The 25299-nt window shown below is 44.6% G+C and overlaps 1 protein-coding gene across 1 annotated transcript in view; it reads left to right on the forward strand.

Moving 5' to 3' along the window:
• Positions 1 to 21450, forward strand: part of POMT2 (protein O-mannosyltransferase 2) — a 46014-nt gene extending 24564 nt beyond the window's left edge. The window contains exons 12-21 of the mRNA XM_034768429.1: positions 1120 to 1198; positions 2000 to 2151; positions 5702 to 5793; positions 7115 to 7191; positions 10504 to 10575; positions 10858 to 10917; positions 11123 to 11228; positions 14107 to 14247; positions 15252 to 15363; positions 15935 to 21450. Coding sequence (XP_034624320.1) covers positions 1120 to 1198; positions 2000 to 2151; positions 5702 to 5793; positions 7115 to 7191; positions 10504 to 10575; positions 10858 to 10917; positions 11123 to 11228; positions 14107 to 14247; positions 15252 to 15363; positions 15935 to 16040 — 997 coding nt within the window. The 3' untranslated portion in view covers positions 16041 to 21450. The remainder of the gene's footprint in view (positions 1 to 1119; positions 1199 to 1999; positions 2152 to 5701; positions 5794 to 7114; positions 7192 to 10503; positions 10576 to 10857; positions 10918 to 11122; positions 11229 to 14106; positions 14248 to 15251; positions 15364 to 15934) is intronic.
• The last annotated feature ends 3849 nt before the right edge of the window (positions 21451 to 25299 follow it).

Raw genomic sequence — 25299 nt, forward strand, 5'->3', positions numbered from 1 at the left:
ATTGGCCTTTTGGCTTTTGAACCTTGTTGAGGGTCCATGTTTTCAAACTTTTCTCTGCAACCATGAGAGCTAGAAACTTATTTTTTGTAAGGGAAAGCTGAGATTCTTAAATAATAACGTGATTCCAGCAGCTGGGGCTTTAAGAAAAACACCAAATATGAGAGTCATGATAAAATCATGAGTTGGCCACACTGGATCTTGTCAATTCTCACATGCAGAGGAGGGCTGGGCCTGAGATAGAAGAACTGAGAAAAACCTAGGAGCTGCACAAATGGTGCAGCAAGTGATACTTTTTGTTTTGAGTCCTAGCCTAATGGTTCAGCATGGTGCTAGGGGATTTTGTGCTGCTAGAGCAGTGTTTCTCAAACTGGGGTTGCCGCTTGTGTAGGGAAAGCCCCTGGTGAGCTGGGCCGTTTTGTTTACCTGCCCCGTCCGCAAGTCCGGTTGATCGCGGCTCCCGCTGGCGTGCGGTTCGCTGCTCCAGGCCAATGGGAGCTGCTGGANGCCAATGGGAGCTGCTGGAAGCGGTGGCCAGTAAGTCCCTCGGCCTGTGCTGCTTCCAGCAGCTCCCATTGGCCTGGAGCAGCGAACCGCACGCCAGCGGGAGCCGCGATCAACCGGACTTGCGGACGGGGCAGGTAAACAAAACGGCCCAGCCCGCCAGGGGCTTTCCCTACACAAGTGGCGACCCCAGTTTGAGAAACACTGTGCTTGAAGGTGCAGTCTTTTGCATGGAAAATAAAACTAACTATCAAGAGTGGTCAAGACCTCAAAGACCTCATGGCATGTTTTGCAAGAACAGGGATGTTAGCCCTAGTGCCCTAGGTAATTGTATTCTTCTTAAAATTCTGCCTCCCAGTAGTTTCATTTGAACTATTTATTTCTATGTCCTAAACTGTAGTGTGATATAGTCAGTACGCTTTTAAACTCCCCCAGAGGTGGTTGAATGTGGCCTGTGAAGTGATTCCTATATGTATATGGTTCAGAAATAAATTTGCCTGTAAAGTCCTATGGAATCTGTATAAATGAATCTTTATTGGTGACCAAAATGAAAGCTCTTCACACAAACCATTCTCAATGTAAAATTGAAAACTATGTTTTACTTGTAATTAATTTCAGGACTTCTAGAAATCTTCACAGTCACCAGCATGAGGCCCCCATGACAAGGAAGCACTTTCAGGTCACTGGATACGGAATAGTAAGAATAATTCTTCTTCCGCTTGAGGGAGGTTCATCCCAAGACAAAAGATTTACTCTTACTTTTAGTTTTTTGTCTCTTAGCCAGTTTCTTATCCATGAGAACACTTACAATGCATGAAAATACATGGGAGGTTATAATGGAAGTTGGAGCTCATTACACAGGTTAATATATGATGTATGTCGGTGTGTAAGAATTAGAATAGCACATATTAAGATCTTTCCAAAATGTGCACATAGAAAGAAACAGCTTTAAACTATCACCACAACCCTAACTTTGTCAGCACCAGACTCTTTAAATTTTAACTTTAAAGCTGCACTGACAGGTATTATTTTCTGTACACCGGCTTGTGATATAGACAAATGGCTTCTGGGGTCTAAACTGAGCAGTGCTCTGACTTTTGTAAATGAAATCTGCTTTGAGTCTTAAATGCCCAGAGGCAAGAGACTACTCAATAAACCCACTATGCTGCCCAGCCAAACCATCCAGTTAAAAATCCCTTTAAAATGTAACTTCATATCTTGAGAACCACATATGAAGTTGAGGCAAAGAATTTTGGAATTGGTGAGGAAAATATGTAGGTAGATAGTAAGCATGGCTACATCATGCATTGCTGGTGTCTATAAAATTATCTTCCTGCTGGGGAATCCAGCAGGTTAACCCAAGTTAAGCTGGGTCTGATCCACTCAGTTTTGTCAACACTGTAAAGTTTCAGAAGCTCCTGTTTTCTGTCTCTTGTTCTCCAGTGACACGTGCTTTTGGTTTTTTGTTTTTTTTTTTGGTGGTGTGTTTGAACGATAGAATGGAACAGGAGATGCCAACGATTTTTGGCGGATTGAGGTGGTGGGCAGGAAGGCTGGGAAACGCATTAAAGTCCTACGGAGTCAGATCCGACTGACCCATCTGGCCACAGGATGCATACTTGGGTCCTCTGGGAAGACGCTGCCAAAATGGTAAATAATCTCTGAGCCTCGCTTGTGATGCTTCCTGCCAAAAGTCTCATGCTAGCAGCTGATGTTCCTTTTCTTACACAATTGACACCAGATCCCCTTGTTCAGTGGCACTTTTTAATCTGGACCGGAGAATACACACCTTTATATTTTTCCTCTATTCTTAAAAGGAAAGGGGTGTCTGAAAAGTAGAAAATCAGAGTGAAATCTTGGATGAGGGTTATGAAATCTACTACAGTGAAGGGGCTAGCAAATGGCACTTCTGGAGAATAAAGTCCTTAACCAAGAGGTCCATCCCAGACATCAGCATGGGGGTGTGCTTCAGCCCTGTTCAAGAGGGGCTAGTGTCAGGCATGAGTGATGAGTTCTTTTTCCATAAACCAGTCAATCCTTGGCCTTTGCAAAAAAAAAAATTTGCCAGCATGGGAGACCGTTGTACTGAGAATGGTTGCAACATAGACCCTTGGAAACTGCGACTCTTACATCACCAGCTCATTTAGCTGTAGGAGCCACCAGTGACCTAAAGGTTGTCCCATTCCACAATCCTCTGAACTATCCAAATCCCTTGCTGTTATATTTATATCGGTTCCTATTCATTTTTTAATGGAAAGACCTGGACCACAAGAGTGTCCCACACCCTTCTCTCCTATGTATGAGCACAGATCTGGAGTATGAGAGCAGATGCAACAAGTGGCTCTGGAAGAGGAAAGGTTTTTATTTGTTCCAGGTCTCTGTAAGTGCACATGCACACTGATAGTGCTCTCACTGATGGTCGGTGATTGAATAGCCTGAGGGATTACAGTCAAGACTGTTCCTGTAGGCCCAGTCTCCTGGGAGGTAGCATGTGGAATAAGGCTGATATAAAAAAAGGATTCCAGAGTTTGAACTCATTGTCTCAGAATGGACTGATTGCCTCTGGCATCAGTATTCAAATAAAAAGGAAATATTTTTTTACACAACACAAACTTAGCATGTGGAGCTAATTGTCACAACATTAAAGCCAAGTGCAACTGCATAGCAAAAATACAACATTAAGACAACATTAAAGCCAACTGCATAGCAGAAAGTTTAGACATTTGTATGGATTATGGGATCATCAGCAATTAAGTTGCGATTTTTTTAAATTGCAAGGGATGTAAAGCTCATGCTTCAGGAAGTAAGCCACCTGTAACAGTGAGGATAGGAAGAAACTTCTCCTGTAGGTAGGGTGACCAGATGTTGCGTTTTTAAAGGGACAGTCCAGTATTTAAGCCTTCCTGCAAGTGTCCCAATTGTTTCTTAAAAACGGAAAATTGTCCCATATTTTCTGCCCCTCCCTTCCCCCATCAGTCCTGGTGGGTCCTGCTGCTGGCCGGATCCCTGCTTGCCAGCCACTTGCTCACCAGTGGTGGGAGGGATGGTGGGCTGGTCAAGTGGCTGACGGTGGGTGTGAGGGTGCAAGGCTGGTGGCGGGGCAAAGATGCAGCATGCAGGGCTGGCTGCTGGTCCTTCAGCACAGCCCCTGCTGAATGCTGGCTCTTAGCCAGCAGGGCCCCGCTCTCCGTCCCGTTTCTGGCTGGCACTGGCTATATGCTGCGAGCTGCAGTGGTTGGTGAGTGTGGGTAGGCGCCAGGCGGCAGCCGGTTACATGTCGCCTCTGCTGCCCACCCATTGGCCCTTTAAATGCTTCTCCTCTTGCTGTCCTCTCCCTGCTTTTCCCCTTCACCCCCAACCCTGCTGCTCTTCCATGTCCTTCCCAGCGGGGCGCTGTGCAGAGAACCAGCCCCTGGTTGGAGTGCTCAGCTCATCAACAGCCTGGCCAGCAGGCTTCTTCCTTCCCCCGCTTCCTCTGGCTGGGCTGGCGCCCCGGGAAACCTCAAGACCCTCTGTTCCGAGGCGCTGGCCAAGAGAAGCTGAGCTCTGCATGTGCCAAAACCCCGCACAGCGCTGGCACCGGGAAGCCTCTCCACCCCTCAGCTAAGCTCTGGAGTGGCAGAGGGGAAGCAATTTCCAGCCTGTTCATGCCCCGACCCTGCAGGCGCCACAGCAGCTCCCGGGGCAAGGGCTTAGCACCCTCTTCGCCTGCCCTCCCCCCCCCCCCCCCCCCCCCCCGGGTCCTGCCCTGAGGGAATGTGGGGCTGCTTCATCCCCTAGGCACCCTCCTCTGCTGAGCCACCTCTCTGGCGGAGTTTGCTAAAGTCCCTGCAGTTCGGTTCCCTGGGCCCTGGTGCACAATGCATCTTTAGGGCTTAACCCTTTCCTGCCTGTGCTGTAGTCAGGGGATAGGAGGCAGCTGGGTTATGTCGGTGGCCAGCAGCAGTCTGGAGATGTTAGCTGCCTTTTGACACTGTGCTGGCAGGAAGGGACAAGCTACTTCCAGCCACACAGGAGCGGTAGGAGTGGGGGAAGAGATGAGCTCTGCAGAGACACAGGCCAGGTCATCCCTTCCTCCCCCTTCCTCCTCCCCTGTGGCTGGAAGCAGCTGGTGTCCCTTCCCTCCCACACAGTGCCGAAAGGCTGCTGCTGGCCACATTCTGGTGTGAACCTTGGCAGAAATCTGGGGAGAGGGCGCATGTGACCCTGCATGCCCCTGACATGTTGCTTTGGGAAGACATGGTGCCAGGTACCAGGAGAACGGGTCTTGCCTGGTGCCTCAGCCAGGCCTGGAGGGTGGAGAGCACCAGGCAGGGAGGGTCTGGTCGGTCGGTCACCCTCCCTGTGTGAGAGAAGTGTATGGGAGTGTGTGTGTTACCCCTCCCAGTGTGTGTGCGTGGGGGTGTGGGCAGTGTGTGACACCTCTCCCCGTGTGAACTCTAAAGCCTTAAAGATATGAAAGTAAATAAAAAGAATCCAACTACGCAGTATTTCTTTTTAATGGGCTCAGTCAACTTGATGTTAATTTGAACATTTATACAATTGATTGCTGTTGAACGCGCTTGAATACGAGTAATTTTACCAGGTGTCCCGTATTCAGCATAAGGAAATATGGTCACCCTACCTATAGGGAGGTTGTTCTGTAGTTTCCCACTTAAGGGTCTCATATTTTTCTGAGCATCTAGTACTGGCTGTTTTGGAGACAGTATAATTGACTAAATGAACGATTGGTCTGATCCGTTATGGCAATTCCTTTGTTTCTATAATGGAGTTGCTCTAGGTATGAATTGACTTTTAAAGTAATGGTGACTGTTTTTCCTGGGGAGAATCTAAAAGTTGACTTGAAGTTGATGGGAGCTACAGATACTCAGCTCCTCTGAAAATTAAGCCACATACTTATGTACCTAAATATGGATTTTGTTACCTAATTTGAGGAACCCCAATATGCAAGTGTTGCTCTTCATATATACAGCAGTCTTGTGACCTTAGACACTTTTCAAATCCAGTCCAGTTTCTGTTTATACTCTGTTAAGAGAGGACTTCTGGGTACATAGAAATGAATCTGTTAGGTTGGATGCTGCAGTTGGTGCTAATTGATAGCTGAACTTGGGCAAGGAATGTCAATTTGAATGAAAAATTGAATTGTAAATAGTGGTTCTCCTTCGGGAGGTAGGTGATTGACTGTCCTGCTGTTCCTCAGGGGCTGGGAACAGGTGGAAGTCACCTGCACTCCATATGTGAAGGAGACTCCCAATGCCCTTTGGAATGTTGAAGATCACATCAATCCCAAGCGTAAGTGATGAAATCTCTTGGACAATATGCAGGTTGGCTTGTTTGTTTTCAAGGGGGGGAGAGTGAGGTTATCAAGAGGTCAGAGCAAAGCACTCAATGTTTGGGATCCCTGGGTTCTGTTCCCAGCTCTGGTACTGACCTGTTGCATGATCTTGGGCCAGTCACTCTGCCTCCATTTCTGTATTGTAAAATGGGGGGATGGTGAGATATGATGTTTATAAACCACGTTGAGATCCTCAGGACCTGCAGAAGGGTGAAGTATTATAGAAGAGCTGGTCACAACTTGATAGTTAAAGTTTTAAGTGATAATATATGGAGATATACCTATCTCATAGAGCTGGAAGGGACCTTGAAAGGTCATCGAGTCCAGCCCCCTGCCTTCACTAGCAGGACCAAGTACTGATTTTGCCCCAAATCCCCAAGTGGCCCTCTCAAGGATTGAACTCACAACCCTAAGTTTAGCAGGCCAATGCTCAAACCACTGAGCTATCCCTCCCCCAACTATGTTCACTATGAGACTTATTTTAAGCCCCCCTTACAGCTTTTTAATTGAAGGAGATATTCTGAATGCAAGTGTATAGTAGAAGTTTTTAAATGATTTTTCGGAAGTGTAGGATCTTCACTGCCCTATTCCATACTTGCCTCATTCTCTTTTCCAGGAACATTCCAATAATGAGGTTGCTAGAGTTGTGACATGGGGTAAGAATAGAGTTGAGAATGCCCGTTGTGACATACAGCCCCTCCAGCACAATCCAAAAGTTAGACCTGTGTCACAGCCTTATTCACTGTCTGCTTGGTTTACGTGTTACTCAACACCCTGATTTTTATCACACAACTTGCTTGATTCTGACCTCGTTAAAACCTGCTAACATTTTGCAGCCTTTCAGAAGTACTATATTTCAACCCAAGAGAAATAAATTCTGAGCTGTTCATTTGGTCTGGAGTCTTCTCCCATTGTCATACATTTTGCATTCTCCCGTTCATGGCTGATCTGTGGATAAAGAATAGTCTATGAACAGTGAGGCTCTTATTTCTGCTTAAACACAGAGACTGTTTATTTCAGGGAGTTTTATCTGTTTCTCACGCTTCTGAAAGTACAGTGGGAAATCAAAGAGTAGATCAGTTGTGAAATTCACTTGGGGATACTTTCTTGACTGCAAGAGGTTGTGTTTAGAATATGAATGAAATGCAGTGAGAACCAAGGAGGTACCAGAAGGTTACTCACAGATTTGATACAGGAAGAGAGGGTTTATCATGTGTGTATGTATTAAGGGAAGGTAGCATGTACAGGCTTCTAATTCACCTGTTTTCTTTTCCATAGTGCCTAATATCAGTCTGGATGTTCTGAAACCCTCCTTCCCAGAGGTTCTCCTGGAGTCCCACATGGTTATGATCCGGGTAGGGTGGCTTTATTTTAGATTGTCATGTGTGTGTTTGTTTTTTAACTCTTGAGCTAAAAAGAAACATTCTGTACTATGATGTCCAGGGAATAGCAGCAGTCAAGATAGGACAGAATATATATATTGGCATAGGTTACAAGGATTTATACTTGGAGAAGAAGGATGGCCTTATGGTTGAAGTTCTAAAATTGTACTTGGAAGATCTAGGTTCAGTTCCTGGCTGTTCCATAGACTTTGTGTGACCTTGGGCAAGTCACTTAATCTCTCTGTGTCTTATGTTCTCTTCTGTAAGAAAGGGATATTTGTACTTCCCTACCTCACCGGACGGCTGTAAAGATAAGTTCATTAATGCTCATGAGGCACTCAGATAATGCAGTGATGGGGGCCATAAAAGTATGTGGCTAACACTTGGGGATACATTAACATCTGATGGAAAAAATTAAAAAGACAAAAACCCATTGTTTCAAAAACTCTTCCATGTTCTGTTTTCTGCTTTCCTCTTCACTCATTCTTTGTCACTGAGGATGTTTGCAAAAAAGCAGATTTGTTTCTCTTCAGAGTTTGACTGCTCTTGTAGTCTTCTCACCTGAGACAGTTTTGTATGACCTTGTCTCTTCTCCTTTCTGTGCCTTAGTTTCTCCATCTGTAAAATGGGGACGATACTGACCTTACAAAAGATTCTGAGGCTAATGTGTTGTTTGTAAAGCTCTTTTGAAATGAAAGGGGCTCTAGGAATGCTCAGTAACATTATTCATACTAATCATTTCCATGGCAACCAGTTATAATATTGCTTTAGGTAAGGAAATATCAATGTAACTGTTTCCATAGAAATAATTTTCTTGTCTCGAAATGAGGACTCTTATTTCAGACTGAAGGAAAACCTATAGGAGTAGCTGAGCTGTTAAATAGCTACGATCCTGCTTCTTCCATACACATTCTCAGCAATAAAGAACGGGAGAAGAAAAATGTAGAGAATACTTGGTCTTGGTAGTAAATTGGGAAACATTCACATTTGTGTAGTAATTTTAAGCTATGAGTGGTACTCTAGGATGCAGCTACTAGAGGGTGACATGATCATGCTCTTTGATGGACACTCCATCTAGCAAAAAGCATTGATGATGATGACCAACATTCACTGGGGGAGCACATGTGTATATATTCACGAACAAATCTATGTACACAAAGTATTGGGTGGCATTGGGAGAAACGCCTATAGTTAAGCGACGCTTTCTATTATAAGACTTTTTTTCAGTTGGCAAACTTTAACTGAAATTTTCCATGCCAGCTGTCTGCTTTAGGTGGAATTTTACTGAAAGATTTCAGCAAAAGTAATTCAGGCATTTCTCAGAGGTTTGAGGAAAAAAATACTTGTTTTTCCCATATTGCCAAAAAACAACAACCCAAACACCCACTCTTAAAACCATTTAATTGAGAAGCAAATATTGTTTCCATCACTTGAAGCAGCGACTTGAAATTTAGTAGGGGGTTTGTTGTCCTGGTATCCAGGATATGTCTGTTGCTGTCCCCATGAAAATAACATCACGGGGAGATGGCCTGAGCAGGACTTTCCCGGCAGTTGCTCCTCCTGGTTGCCAGAGGCTGCTGTGGCACTAGATATCAGTACTGAGAGCAGATAGACTCTTTCTCGTGTGCTCTCAGTGCTCTCCCTGCTGGCGCCCAGCTGACCCAGGCAACAGGGAGGAGAAAATAACCTGACTGATCTGCAGATGGGTGACGATCCGGGCCTGTGGGGGGTTGTGGGGAGGGAGACTGAGACAGGAGTTCAGGGAATAGCAGGAAGACTAGGGTGAACAGCAGTGGGATGATAGGAACTGGGATGAGCAGCTGTGAGCTGTGGGGTGAGGTTATGAGACATGGAGCTGAGGGGAGGCAGAGCAGGGGGAATGGAAAGGGTCAAAGCAGGCAGTGGGGAGACTGAGATGAGGACAGACTGGAGGTGTCAGAGGCAGAAGGGGTTAGGCATGGCAGGAGCAGATACAGAATGGTTCTTAACCACTAGAGTCCACTCCCCTCAGATCCTGGAATGGAACCCAGGGTTCCTGAGTCTCAGTATTCCTCTGCTGCCAGCAATAGCTGTAAACCCACTGGCAAAATGTGTGACTCCACTCCCTCTAGTGGCCAGCCTCAGGGACAGGAGTCCTGTGGAAAAAATATTATGGGATCATGTAATTAAAGACATTATTGTAACGCATATGCACAAGAGGGCTGAATTAAGGTTACATAGGCAACCTTAATTCTGTCATTTCCTAACTTTTGAGTGCTTGCCTGTGTACTATTCTCTTACTGTAGTTTTCTATGTGTACTTCTTTTATAGAAACTATGAAAGGAGAATTGTTTGAAAACTGATTAAATACTTTGGACCAAATTTTCAAATCACAGCCTCTGATACTCCATGTCCAGGTTTTCATTTCCGAGGTTCTGTACGCTTGGCTGTGTGCATGCAGTTTAGGGCATTAAATAGCCATTTTGCTGGTACAAATAATCAGGCATGGAAAGTTGCTTGCATACTTTTAGAGGATGCAGACTCTGAATCTAATCCTTTATTTACCATCAGGTGTTAGCTGCTTCACAGGTCACTGCTTCATGTAAATCTTGGGCCAGGTTTAGTGCTGGCAGTTACTGTGAAGCTCCTTGCCCAGCTCCTTCTCTCTCTAGATGATATAGAGCCTAGTGCTTGGTTTATATCTGGAGTTTAGTGGAAAGGTCTCAGATTCAAACCAGTATACTTTACCTGCGTTCTGAAGATGGTGGGCTTACTTCCTGATGTTTAATAGCCTTAGAGCAGAGTTGTTGTCTTTCCAGTGTCTGTACAATTGGTGCAATTAGAGGGAGAGGCTTCCAGATACACAGCAATATATATGGAATGGGGACCTAAACTTGGTCTCTGATTGTGATCTGCGGGTCAGCCTGGCATCTATCTATCTTACTGGTGCATGAAGCAATCCCCAGGAAATTTTTTGCCATCACTGCATGCTGCTGTAATGAGAGAACAGAGTAAGGAAAGGGATGTGACTTACAATAAAGTGAAATAGTTGTGGGGATTTCCAGGAGCTAATCTCCTGCAAAGTAATGGGGTAGTAGGAGCACTAGCAAAGCCTGAAGTTCAAATCTAGGTGCTCCTGAAAGGGCTTAACTGTCCTAGGGCATTTGCTTCTGCACACCTGTGAACATATCAGAAACAGGGTTATTCTTCCTATGCCCCTGAAATCCTTCCTAGACAGAGAGCTGCCATGCAGGACTTGCAGCACAACCGCCTATTGACTGTAATTTTCTTCTCAACCTCCTATAGGGAAACAGTGGCCTCAAACCAAAGGAGAATGAAGTCACATCCAAGCCTTGGCACTGGCCCATCAACTACCAGGTATGCTGACAAATCCACCTTCCTGTCTGATTGCAAGTGCTTTTGATAGGGGAATGGCATCCAAACTGTAGAGCTGTGGGGCTGCATCTCTTTATTAAAATGCATGACTACATTTCAGCCGCTGCTGAAATAACCTTTTTGTTGGCAAGAGAAGGAACTTATCTCACCTTTCTCACTGCTCACTCTCTGTGGAAGCCTCAGTAAGTTTGAAGGTTGATGTGGGCTCACTAGGCACAAACCTATTTTAATTTCCTCTGATACCCTTTCCCTGTTCCTCCTCAGGGCCTGCGTTTCTCTGGAGTCAACGAAACAGATTATCGAGTTTATTTGCTGGGGAACCCGGTAAGTGGGGGATTTGCAAAACAAGTGACTTCTGCCTTTAGCAAATATTTAGTTTTCTCCTGGCTTTCCCAGAGACAGTGGCTCCCTGCCTTTCTCTTCTCTAGCTGCTTTCTTCCCCTTCTCTTCTGTGGTTTCATTTAGCTTTCCATCATGTCTTATGCACACTCTGCTACTTCTATCTCCTCCTTTCCTCTTTCCCACACAGGTGGTCTGGTGGCTGAATCTGGTCACTATTGGATTGTACCTCCTAATGGCAACTTGTGCTATTGTGGCCATGAAGAGGGGAGTTCAGCTGACAGCTGAATTCAAAGGTAAGTCCAGCTCTTCTACCCTATTGCATTTGTAGGCTTCACTGTTGTGACAGTTTATCATCCTGCTTTTCTGCTGCAGGAAAGCAGATTCTCTCTCTGCTCTGGAACATCAGACCACTCAGAAATTGAACAAAATGTGTTCAAGAGGAACATGACAGCAATGAGTACAAGTATTTAAAATGTATAGTGCTATAGAAATGCTAAATCTTATACCTGGAAGGATGTAAATGCCAAGGAAAGGGGGAGGAATTAACAGTATTTTCAGGCTGTAAAGGACCATTATGAAAATCTTTTCTGACCTGCATAACACAGGGTACAGATTTCACTTGGATATCTCATCTAGCCCAACAAATTTAAATTGAATTAAAGCATATATTTTAGAAAGACATCAGCCTTGATTTAAAGTCTGTTTTTAAGAATTGTTCATATAAGTCCAAGGGGTTGTAACTAAGAAGAGTGGGATGAAATTAAAAACCAGGTAAATTTAGGTAAAATATCCAGAAAATCATCCTGACACTGAGATATACAAAACTATGGAACAGTCTTTCCAGGAAAAATGCAGGAAGCCCCATTCCTCAACTCATATAAAACTGGACTGGACAATGCTCTAGTAAAAATCCTGTAGGGAGCAATCCTACATTTGCTCAAAGGGGGATGGTCTATTGGATCCCTCTCTGGTTCGTGACTGTGTGATATGTCCTGTATTAATATTACACATCTGTCTTGAAAGGAGAAATACTAGCTAGTGCCCATTAGGGAGCTGACAGAGAGAGGGTACTAGGAGGAGGATATTAACAGCCCTTTCTCCTTCCTTAGCCTCTTCCATCCACAGGTTACAAAGCACTTCACAAACCCTGAGGAATCCAGTCTCACAATATCCCTCTGACATAGATCAGTGTTTCACCTATTTTACAGATAATTGGGTAGGAAATGAGGTACAGAAAGGTGAAGTGATTTTTAGCTAAGGTCACTGAGGTTACATCTGCATGGTGATAAAAGACCCGTGGCAGACATAGATCAGCTCAGGGGTTATAAAATTGCAATGTAAACCTCCCGGAGCCCAGGTTCTGACACTCTGAGTGAGGAGGGTCTCAGAGCCCAAGATCCAGCCTGAGCCCAAATGTCTACACTGCAATTTTTAGCCCTACAGCCTGAGTCCTGAAAGCCCAAGTCAGCTGGCCTGGGCTTGGAGACTTGGTACTTCACGTTTTTTATCGCAGTGTAGACACACCTATAGTGAGTTATTGACTGAGCTGGAAATAGGATCCAGGTCTTCTGCTCCTGTTCCCCTGGTTCTAAATACTAGACCACATTCCTTTCCAGGGAATGGGCTGACAGTGAGGATCAGGGATGGCTGTCAAGCTACTCCAGAGAGAATCCTAGAAATCAGAGATTGAAAAGACCTGTTAAGCCTCATCTAGTCCATTGTCCTGTGCCACTGCAGGATTAGTCCTTACAGGACCCCATGTTAGCAAGACCAGCCAGGTCTGTGACCAGGTCTTCTGCAGGTCCATCTTGTATGGCTTTTCCAGTATCTATTCATTGAGGAAGACGCTATTGGTAGGTATTTCTGTGTAATACATTTTCTGCATGAATAATGCAGGTGGGATATTGTGGGTAACCTTGTGTTACCTGCACAATCTGGGGCACCCTGCCTATACCCTACTGAGAGCTCAAGGCATCACCCAGTTAATTTAGACACTCCCATCCTTTCCCTTCCAAAGGTTCAGGGCATAAGGCACCTACTCTTACCCATGCGGCTCAGGGAGAAACCTGGTCAGTTTAAGTACCTGCCTTTATTCATAGGGCCAAGGACTCTACGGGTCTGCAGGATCTTTTCCCAGCGAAAGAGCCTTACCCAACTGTGCTCTAAACATCTATTTATTAGCAAGACCCAGAGAATACATATACTAAGTAAATCTATTATGCTCACCACTCCCAATATATAGACAAATTTCATCTGATGGCCAGTCATGATCCACTCGTCTGGGGGTTGCCAGCGATGCCTCTGCATGTCACAGTCATGCAGAGGGTTTGATGTCTTGCAGCTTCTTGTTGTACTGCAGTACAGAGTTGATTCCCAAAGAGTATTGATTTTCATTTACATTATATAGGTAAAACTATCTATCTCCTTCAAATTTAATAAGCCTGTCACATTATCCCACACCCTCACATAACAAAAATTTTAACCAATTACACACTGGTCCCTATGTGTCCTTCTTCCTGTCCAAGTTTTTTACATTTAATCTTTCATGTCCAAATTGTAACGTATTTGTGACCTTTTCTGTTTGTGCAGGTGGTCAGCATAAATTTGTGTGTCAGAACTTATCTTATACCATTTGTTGAGTCTCTCTCTGTACCTAAAACTTTCCAATGCCTGGGTGTCTCTGCTTTACAACCATGGTGGTTATAACTCTTGTTAGGAACATTCCAGAGGTGGGGGTGCTTTATCAGCAGCAGATCACTTTTTTTTTTTTTTTTCTTTCAATTTCAGTGATGATCTCCCTGAGTTTCACCCAAGGCTGGTTTAATATGGGGAGGAGTGCGGGGTTTGATTAGATCATAGAATATCAGGGTTGGAAGGGACCTCAGGAGGTCATCTAGTCCATCCCCCTGCTCAAATCAGGACCAATCCCCAACTGACTCAGACAGATTTTTGCCCCAGATCCCTAAATGGCCCCCTCAAGGATTGAACTCACAACCCTGCTAAACCCAGTGCTCAAACCACTGAGCTATCCCTCCTCCCAACACTTGGAACGTAGACCTGCTAAGCCTGTTCCTGCCAATCTTACTGGTGTTCACACTCTGCCTCCTTGGTGTCGAGGTTTGAACCAGGGTTGTGAAGTTTCATCTACTGAAGTGTGTGTTTGTGTTTCAGAGCTCTCTGAAGTCTTACTACATAGTGGAGGGAAGATCATGCTGGGCTGGCTCCTCCATTACCTCCCTTTCTTCATGATGGGCAGAGTCCTCTACTTTCATCATTACTTTCCTGCCATGCTTTTCTCTAGCATGTTGACAGGTAAATACTGCAAAGTAGAGACCTTGAAGGTAGAGGGGAGTAGGAGGCGAGCTGAGTTGGAAGGGGTATTTTTAAAGTGACATAACTAAGAAATGGATTTCTTTTTTCTTTCGGCTCTCTGGTTCAGGGCTAGTGCTTGGAAATGTGTACTGGTTCAAAAGTGTTTTTAGCCCTAGCTGCTTAAGACAGCGAACCCCATACAATTGTCATTTGGATTACCATCTTGATTTGACCTCAGAGAGGCTGCGGCGCTAGTTGATAGGGCATTGGACTGGGATTTAGGAGACCTGGCTTCTTTTCCCTGCTTTGCCACTTTCTTGCTATGTGACTTGGGTGAGTCATTTCACCTCTCCTTGACTCTGTTAGCTCCCTTTCTGTTCTGTATCTTGTCTGTTTAGAGTTCTTCAGGATAGGGACTGTCTCTTACTATGTTTTTGTATAGTGCTTTGTAATGGGGCCTTGATCTCAGTTGGGACCTCTATATACTACTGTAATACAAACGATATATTAAAATAATCCATTTCAATTCCAACATGATTTTTAGCAGTCACTGTCTTCAGACCACTAAGAAATAAAGTTTTATGACTCTGTAAACTGGAAGGCCCTGTTCTCAAATGGTATAAAGCATTAATCTCTGATCCTGGTAGTACATGAGCCTTCAGCTACTAAAATCATGCTGTACTTGAAATGGAGGAGACAGAAGAAGCAAGATAGTAACTGGAATTATGTAATTTTGTGGTCTGATACCTCTAGCAGTCAGGACTAATCTAAAGTATTTTATTCCAGTGGGAATGTTGGGAAAACCAAATTTCTAGTGATAGAAAGCTTCACTTCTTGTGCTAAGGGTTGATAAGAGATCAGACTTTAAAAACAGAATTGGTCCTTTGTTCATATAGAGCTTTATCAGCATTTGTTTGTGACTGAGTGTAGCAAATATAGCCTGCATCTCTCTCCTGGCTTCCGACATGGTGCCTCTAGTTATGAATTTTATTTTCTTCTCCTAGGAATTACATGGGACACGTTGCTGAAGTTCTGTGCTGGGCGCCTGTCCTGCTCCATGGGGAGGAGGGTGTATACATATGGGACGCTGGCACTGATGTTGCTCATCGTGTACAGGTGACAGAGCTAGAAGCTGAGCTGCTCCTGCATGTAAAACAACATCTGTTGTCTCAGTGGAAGTGTTGGCTCCTTGACACATGTTGTTTTTAACTTTTCACTCTCCCAACTCCTTTCCCCTTTTTTTACTCTGCTAAACTCTCGGATAGCAACAAACTCAGCCCTGAACCCTTCATATGAACCAGATTCAGCTTTGACAGCTTTTGTCCATTTCCTGGTAATGACTTTGCAGAAACCTTTTCATTACAGGGAGTCTCTTTGTTTAACCCCGGAGCTCAGTGGGTACAAATGCTGGTCAGCTAGACTGGCTCCCTTCTTCCCCACAGCTTAGCACATACAGACTCTGATCCCCATCCCTCATGGTGCCAGACCATCAGTCTATGCTATACTTTAAAAATGTATTGATTAAACATGTTTATAGGCTTCCCAATCCCACCCCACCCATGGTAAGGCCATGTACCTGGCTGTATTAATGTTGTTGAGCGGGAGGGAGAGAGCCCCAAATGGAATCTAAAGCAGCCCAAATATGCAGTTAATCAGAATTTGACTGGTGTTTTGATCTTCTCCACAGCTTCTACCTCTTCCATCCTCTGTCCTATGGGATGGTGGGACCTATGGCTTCAGATCCCAACAGCCCAATGGCAGGGCTCAGGTGGCTGGAATCATGGGAGTTCTAGAGACGGCAGGAGGCAGCCTGGAACAAGGGAATAAGAAACACAAGAACTATCAAGTGTCAAGCTGACTCTTGGGCACTTTGAGTCAAATTGCTGTGAAGCACCACTCTGGAGAACTCCGGAGAATCTGCTCCCCATAGTAGCCCATTGTCTCATCACTGGTTTGCACAGTCTGAGCCTTGGCAGAGGATGACCACAAGAAAGACCCTCTGAGTAAGACTCCAGCCATAGGTCCAGTAGATTCTATTTCCGAGGCCAGATACTGCTCAGAAAGAAGACCTGGGTCCTCCGAGCAATGTGTCTTAGAATTTGTACAGTCATACTTTGGCCTTGCTTTGGTCTGTCTAGCAGCCACACTGGTGTGATTTGGAGGAGTATGTGTTTATATCTGTTGGAGGGTGAGGTTGCACACGTCTGTCTTTGTCTCTGTTCATATGAAAATCACTTGATTGCAGGAAAGAACTGACTGTAGAAAACACAGTGTCCTGAGACATTAAGGATCTTTTCATATTTAATAACTTTTATTAGTGGTGTTTTATATATATTTTGGAGAATGTCTGGGAACCGCCCTGTCCTAGCCATTTGCATTTCACTGATCTGATGCTGTTTCTAGTACCTGGCCGAACTGAAAGTCTCTGTGGCCTGAACCCTCCATAAGCCATCGTGCCTTGCCTGTCTCCCAGGCCCTTTGCAAACAGAAGGATTGTTTATCCTTGCATATCCCCTTGCTTTCAGGCCACCTGTAACCACTTATAATAATCACTGTGTAGCTACCTGGCAAACCTCATGACAGCTCAGAGCCAGACAGTTCCAGTTCATCAGTCTTGCAATTCTGCCACAAGATGCTAAGACGCCCCAAAGATAATTACAGTGAGAGCAGCAAGTTTCTTTTATTGCTTGTCTTGGGTTCTTTGATGTAAGGGCCAGCCTCTTTGGGGATGCACAGATAGGGAACCCTTGCTGACAGCTGTCATTCATCCTTTGATACCAGCAGTTCTACTGCCAGTAACTCTGCGTTGTGTGAGGAAGCTGAGACTTAGCAGTCACTGGAATCTGCAAAGCCTGCTGCTAGATCTGGGGTATTTAACCATTAATATTCCTCTGCTGAAGGCAGGTTTCTTCTAATGGGAAACTGCACTTCTTGTTGTTATGATAAACTGCCAGGCAAATGAGAAGGGGGGGGTGGAGGGAGAGAGAGAAACCAGAACAAAAACTCTTTGCTTGTCTGGTGAAGAGAGCTCTCTGATGCTGAATCCATCCCTTCCCAGGCAGTGAGGGTGGGAGGGAAGGGACCTGGTCCTCAAACAGGTGTGGGGAAGTTTTTAATGGGGTATCTATTCCTTTCTTCCTTCCCCCAAATGTTCCTTTTGTTCCACTTCTTTCCCCTAAGGTCCTTTCTTTCCCTTCAGTTCACTACTACTGTCCTGTAGCATCCAAAACAAATTGCCTTGAGTCCCAGCTGTGTGTGTCCTTTGAGGGAGCAAGGTTTGCAAGGCAATTTTGCATATGTATCAAGACGATCAAGCCCTTCATTTCAGATTCCCTGCTTTGCCTCTCAACCCTGCTCCTGAATATGTATTGGGTGAGTATCAGTAACAGGTGAGTGAGTCTGAGTTTTAAAGATGAGTTCTGCTATACTCCCTCTCCACTCTCCATGGATTCCAATGTGTTATCTGTAACACGAAAGGCTGTTGGCATGGAGATTGTGCTAACATCCCCAGACCAGGCTGGATGGCTGTGCCGTATGCTGGGCTGAGGCTTAGTTCAGACCTGCTGTCACTTTAATAGAGGAAATGTAGGAATGTTCAGTTAGGCAGCTGCTTGCTATTGTAACATGCTGGCTCAGTATGTCATATCCGCCTCTAGAGGCCGGTCCACATACAAGATAGGAGCCTACTACTGGTACCAGCTCAAGTGGTATAGGCCTTTTGCTTTTGATGCTAAAGGTTTTGAGTTAATCCCCTGCTGACAGTCCATGGTGGGGGGTCATTACTGTAATTAACTGCTGGGTTTGATGATCTCTTTCTATTTACTGTGGTGGGTGGGAAGTGCTCCCCTCTGGGTTAGCCAAGGCTGCTCAGAGATGATATGTAGGAAAGGAGGATGAGGGAGAGGGTTGAAAACATCACCAAATCCTGCTTAGTTTGACATGTGGAAAAACAGCAACAGATTATAAACAGGTGGCAATATGACTGGCAGATATTACACTGCCTCATTTTTAATAATGTTATTGGGTATCTTATACTGCCAGTAAGAACATCAGCTTAATGTTGTGATGTCATGAGAGCAGATTTTTCCTGCAGAAGTCCCAGGAGGAAGTGCCAGGGGCTCGTGTAAAGGGTGGATTGAGATAGAGGATACCCTCAGGCACTGGGGACCCAGCAGTGATATAAACTTGAACGGCAGCAAACCAGTCCCTTGCTACTGAGAAGTAAGAAATCAGTAGGTACCTATGTAGGATGGTCCCAAAGGTGGTTCACACATCTTTGCCATCATAGGACCTTTTAGCTAAGTCAAAATGTTGATTTAGAAACCTCTATTGATGAGGAGGTGGAGCAGTAAGAACTTCAGGAGAAACATGAGAAAGCTGGGCCTCTCCTTGGTCATTGTTCCTGTCTCCTCTGCTGCACTAATAGGTCTACTTCGGATTTTGGGGGAGCTTGAGTTGGCTAGATAAAAACACCACCTAACTCAATCTCCCTTTCAGCTTTTTGTGCCCAGGTCAACTTCAGTCTCAGTACAAACAAGAGGCTGCTTGTCTTTGGTGCTGGGAGTTTGGATGCCTCACACTGGAAGTTTGACTGGCACAAGAGCTAACCCACTTCTTGGCCCCTGTGCATCCAACTGTCCACATGCGGGGACACATACAAAAAAAATCTAGTTATCCCACAATAATGAACAGAATTGTGACCAGACGCTTGAGTTAGGGTGTTAAAAGGACTGCACTCAGACATTAATAATCAGCTTTTTAAAATGGGTACAGCATGGCGGTTCATCCTCTGAATTCTAAGAGCCAAGTCCTCAGCTGGTGCAAATTGATGTTGTTCCCTTGTCTTCAGCAGAGCTATGCTGTCTCACCCCAGCTGAGGATCTGACCCTAAATATCTATTTCTTGAAAAATTCACTGGGCCATCACTGAGAACAGAACAACAGTGTCTTTGTGTTTGTGAGCCCTACCAAATCTATTAATTTGTGCTGCCTTTACTGGCACTGCAGCAGCATTTAAGCTTGGACACACTTCCAGAGCTGTGCAGATTTGAAGCAGTGGGTGCAGTGAAACTGACCCTTGCCTTCTCAAGGAGGGAGCTGTTGCTCTGCATTGCCTCTGTTTGGTCAGAGGTCTCCACAAGATCATCTGTAGACTTTCTGCTTGGGTTCTAGGTCTTGATAAACACTAGTTCAATTCAGTCTAGCATTCCTGGCTGTGGAATGAGAGCTGGTTCATCTTGAGGACAACTCATTTGTCCCCTTCCCCAGTCATGTGGAAACAGCCAGTGGTGCTTTCACAGGCCAGAAGATGCTGCTGTCTGGAGCAGCTGCTCCCTATGAGGTTTCCCAGGCAGTCATCCATTATTGTTGGGGATGTCATCAAACTCAATCTGTGAAGCCCAAAATGTAAACATCTGCAGGCTTCAAAATTCCCATTCCTGCTCTTTCCTCAGATTTATACTGTAAAACTGTGTTTTCACTTCTCCAGTCTTTGGAGGATACAAAAAAGGGCTTGAGTTCAGCATATCCAGCTTATTTTAGGCATTGCATTCACCTGAACGGAGGTTCTATCAGCAATCACTGCAAGGGCACGCATGCCCATTCCAGCAGCAATGACTGAATTAATTCCACAGAGCTAGGAGCTCGTGTCTGTGGGACAGCTGTGGTCCTGAAAGTGCCTTTGCTTGGGCAGCCATGGAATACTCACAAATAAACACGTCTGCAGCTCATCATCACTATGTGATCCACCTATCCCCAGACCCGCTAGCAGGAAAACCAGCATCAGTCTGATCTGCAGAGAATTTCTTTTGAAGTCTTAATTGAATGGGTTTGTTTTACTGACATGTCAGAACAAATTAATATGATCCAGCTTTTTATATCCCCTTCTGCCCTCCCTTCTCTCCCCCTCCCGAAAGTCCTGTACTCCTTTCTAGGCTGGTCCACTAATCACTGAGCCCTTTGGATGTGCATCCAGTTTCCAGAAGAGCCTGGACCAGAGTTGAGCTGAGCTGCCGTGTCCTGAAGGAACAGAATTCCCGTCAAATGCATGCATGGCAAAGGCCTTGTAGTAGAAAGCTATAATAACTGACTTCTTTAACGGCATCAGCAGAGAGAGTTCAAAGGGTGGGACTCCTGCCAACCTTCCCTCTTGTTTGTGCCTCTGGGAGTCTCATCCAGTGTGTTTCATTGGAGATGAAAGGTGTGCCTGTATTTTCTTCCAAAATGCTCCTATTCATAGCTCTCAAATGTTGGCAGACCTGGTGGCTTCCCTTCCAAGGGTCATGTCCATGTGACTGTTTCTCTGGATGCAATAACCAGCACTGTGTACATGAGCTATGTGCTATGCACTGCTAGAATACCCCTTCTTTTCTCCTCTTATGTTCCTACTGGACCCTGAGCATCCTTCCATGGTGGCCCTGTATCGGCATCTGGATGGGACTTCCCCCTTCAGAGCAAATGACCCCTCCTTACTGGTCAGGTGTATGTCATGGTGGGGAGGGAGCTGAGGAATGTTAGAGCATCATAAGGCCCTTTCTCCTTGAGGGGGGAAAGATAGCATCATTATCTATCTCCACAGCATGCCCAGCCCCTTTAAACAGCCTTGAAAAGCAAGAAACCAGGACCGAACTGGATCTGTCTCCATGGCAGTAAGACAAGCCGTATGGCTGTTCCTGTGTTACTTTATTTCTGAAATACACTTCATACTCTGTGTTTGAGAGTCAAGGGCTACTGACTGTTGCACATACTATTTTGGAGGGAGCTAAGGGGGGATATTAGTGCTGAAGCCGCTATTGCTATTTTATTTATGTAGACTCCTAAAAGTTAGGCAGGCAGGTTTACCCTGTCATATTAAGGGAGTGATCTAGGCTCTATCCTGGAAAATTTACCCAAAACTGAACAGAAGTTTGGAGATAAAGTGATGATGGGCTTCTTTTGTGACCCAACCTTCTGCATTATGAACCTTACTAATGCTGCTAATATTAATGTATTTTGGTTGTTTTTGTGTATGTCTCTATACATGTATTATTTGACTGCAGGCTCCTAATTCTCTTCAATTGCAGAGCAGCGTGGTATACTAAATGCAGTGTATTAAATGGATGGGAGAGAGCTCCCTTGAACTAAAAATCATTTTGTAAAGGAATTCACAGAAAATCAGAGGTAGAATTTGGACTTTAGTTTTGTAATAAATAACTCTTCTTTCAAATGTCTTGTTCTTTTCACTTCTGTATTTTTATTCCCCCCCCCCTTACACAGATGTAAAGCTGTGGCATGAAGTTTAAATGCCACAGCTCTGTCACAGAATAAGAGCTAGACCAGTTTCAGTGGTGCCCAGGTGTTCTGCAGTGCAACCTATGGCCACCCTCAATTTTAATACAGAAGGACTACAAGTCCCAGCAGGCGTTTCTTCACCTCAATCTAAACGGTGAATATGTGTAAGTACGGTGCCCATGGAAACGAAGAAGAGCCATTTGGATGAAGATGAAGCATTGCTTGCTAACACTGGTAGTCTTCACAGACCATACCTTCATATAAAAGATGAGACCAGTTGTAATGTGTATAATATGCTTTATGCCATGCCAATTTGGTGTAGCCTTCAGACTCCTCATTGGTTACCTATGAGTCTCGGCTGGGCAAAGCTCAGGTATGTCAGGGAGTCAGATATGCCCAATGATTAAACCTTGTTCCTAGTGGGTATTGGTCCACATTACAAAAAACAATACAAAATTCATTATAAATACAGGCCCGTGCAATGGGACAGGCCCATGTCAGGATGCTGATATGGGCAGTCAGGGCAAAGAGTCAGAATAGGGTCAAACCTGAGGCAGAGCGAAGTGGAGGATTTCGTAGTCAAGTTCCAGGTCAGGGTCGATACCGATGATTGGAGTCCAAGTCATGCTTCAGGGTTTGGGTGATGAGGTAAGTAAGAATCAAATTGAGGCGAGGTCAAAGCCAGGAGTTCAAAAGCAAAGAGCAGAAATGGTCACAGCAGCTCCTGGAGATCCGTGCTGTTGCCTGGAGGCTTCCTGGAATGCCGCTTGGGTTTATATAATCCAGAGCCATGAGGCTGCTGCCTGTCAGACCCTTTGAGGCAGGACTGTCCATGGTTGTCCACAGCGGGTCATGGGTTGTGGAGTGCAGGCTGGTTATATCTGCTGCTTGGTGGCAGCATGGAGGAGTCTGCGGTCTGGCAGCTCTGTGGGCCTGAGTTTGAGACCTGGTGGACCTTACAACTTCTGGACTGCAGTAACAGGAGATGGTGTAGGTCAGGACTGGAGCCTCCAAGACTGGAATAGCAGCATAATGCCTGCCTCACATGTCATAGCAGTAAAAAGATTTAAAAGCTTATATCAGTAGTACATTACAGACGTCCATGAATGTTGTGCTAGAACTTCATAAAGTGCAAGTTACTGCACATTTAGAGAGGTGTCCAAGCTGCATCATCTTACTTGAAGAAAGCTCATAATAAAGAGGACAGCATGGAGTAACAAGATAATAAATGGTATGGGAAAGACAGATGTATCAAAATGTTAGTGTTCCTATGGCACCTAAAGGTAAATCTATCATGTGACTGCTAGAAGAGAGATGTTTCACCTTTTCTGTTAACCCAATTCCTTAATTGAGTGGGAGTTGGTTGATTCAGTGATTTAGTGTATCAAATGTTGTATTACAACCAAACTTGAGGCTCTAGTTGAGGGTGTGCAATAGACCACAACTAGGAATTGTGGGGTAAGTGGAAGAAACACGTGTAAGAGAAGGAGAGCTTGAAGGAGAACTTATTTTACAAAGAGAGTAGTTACCAGGTAGAGTAGACTTCCAACTGACAGGATAGAACAAAACAGCAGTAGTATAGCTGAAGGAAAAACTGCATATCTCTCTGGAATTTACTAAGATCAGGAACTGTTAGTTTTTGTGTATACGAGTAGCCAACCCCCAGAAAGAGTTGGGGAACTTTTTGCTGAGTAACAGAGTTTTCTTTTTACGTTTCCCTCTTCTTTATCATATATAAAGTGTGTGTGTGCAGATAGATCGATGTAGCTCAGCATGTAAAATGTTTAAAAGTAGAATACAAAAGGTCTTCCAGACATGAAGGGCTTGCTGTAGCTGTTCTGTGTTACCTGGCAGGTCTGAAGTGCAATGGCAGATCTGTGTGGAAGAAGTTTGCCTAGCCTAGCCCCTGGTCCAAATAGTTGTACAAGTCAAACAGCCTTTTCTAGCCCTGGGTCTATGCTGAATTCTCATTTTCATGAGCACCAAACTCTCAGACTATCAGGGTTTAAGCCAATGGCTAACTACTAGAGATTAGACCTAGACGTAATATGGTGTGTGGATTATCCCACATCTGCCTACTGCGATGTTCTTACATCTTTCTTTGAAGGATCCAATACTGGCCTGATCTGATCCATTATAGCAATAACGATGTCTGGCAAAGTTTGAGTGTAATGAAAAGGGAAATTCTTAATGGTTTCATATTGAAATATCCAGCCTGATCTAATTTTTCTTTCAGACTGTGTATTCAAATGACTGAGCTTTAGGAATTGGGTGTGCCAGATAAAGAATAGTTTAATCATTCTTATTCCTAAACTGAATGTGAGGATCGTATTCACTGTATTCCTTTTATATATGGTATAATATCGAAGACTAGGAAAGAGATTTATTAAGGGATTCCAAAGCTTAAGAGAGGAGCAAAGGCTTTAGCCGTTGGAAGTGGCTGATGTGTTTCCTGGTTACAAATGAGATAAATGGCTGAAGTTGGAAAGATTTGGGGAATTAGAGTTGTGAGAATGAGAGAAAGAGAAGGCATCTCTATAGTACTTAGCACAATGGACTCCAGTAATACTAAGAATAATAACGTTTGAGGATTTCCTTCAGAGGGTGACTGACGGCAGTATGGGGAGGGGCAAGAGAGAGATTTACAGGCTTGTGAAATGTGGGAGGCAAAAAATAGTTGGACAAGTCAAACAGCTGCTGTTTTGACAGTAAGTAGGTATACGAAATTTGAGTGGAGGACAGAGATGATGGCCGCAGTTTGGGGAGTGAGGAGAGGCGGGAGATAGAAGTGGTGGATTCATACATTTTTAAGGCCAGAAGGCACCATTAGATCATCTAGTCTGATCTCCTGTATAGCACAGGCCATTACATTTCAGCCAGTTATCCCTGTATTCAACCCAGTAACTTGTGTTTGGCTAAAGCATATAATCAAGAATGACATCTTGATCTGAAGACCTCAAGAGATTAGAAAATCCACCACTTCCCTGGGTAGTTTGTTCCATCGTTAATCAACCTCACTATTGAAAAATGTGTGCCTTATTTCCAATTTGAATTTGCCTGGCTTTAGCTTCTAGCCCTTGGTTCCTGTTATGCTTTTCCCTGCTAGATTAAAGAGCTCTGTAGTATCTAGTATTTCCTCCCCGTGAAAGGTACATATGCACTGTCATCAAGTCACCTCTGTCTTCTTTTTGATAAGCTAAATAGATGTTTCTCACTGTAAGACATTTTGTCCAGCCCTCAAATCATTTTGTAGATGTGTGGCTCGTTTTTTGCACCCTCTCCAATTTTTCAACATCCTTTAAAAAAAATATGGACACCAGAACTGTATGCGGTATTCCAGTATTGGTGTCACCAATGCCATGGTGAAGGTAAGAAATACCATTTGACTGAGGTCAGAGGTCAGCAGCTGGCTGGCTGATTAGCCCTGCCCACTGCACCTGGGAGAAGACCGGCATCTCTTAACTGGCTGATTCTCATAAAAGGAGGAGCAGGACGTGGAGACGGGGAGCTGCAATACCTGCCAGAAGATGGAGCTACTCTGGGAGGAACTACTCGCAGAAACAAAAATGGACAGAAGAGAGACTGTGGGAAGTCCTATTATCAAAAGGCTTTGAGGTAAACCAGGAATTTATGGGGGGTGAGAGACAAACGGGAAGTTTTGATCTTGTTTGCTGAGGAGACTTTGAAATAAAAAAGAAAACCACAACAACTGACCCTGCTGGAAACTATCTTTCCTGGACTCTGGGGGAAGGTTCCAGGCAGAATTCCCCCAGGGAGGGCGCTG

Source organism: Trachemys scripta, chromosome 4, assembly GCF_013100865.1.
Source record: "Trachemys scripta elegans isolate TJP31775 chromosome 4, CAS_Tse_1.0, whole genome shotgun sequence".
In the NCBI taxonomy this organism is placed as follows: domain Eukaryota; kingdom Metazoa; phylum Chordata; order Testudines; family Emydidae; genus Trachemys; species Trachemys scripta.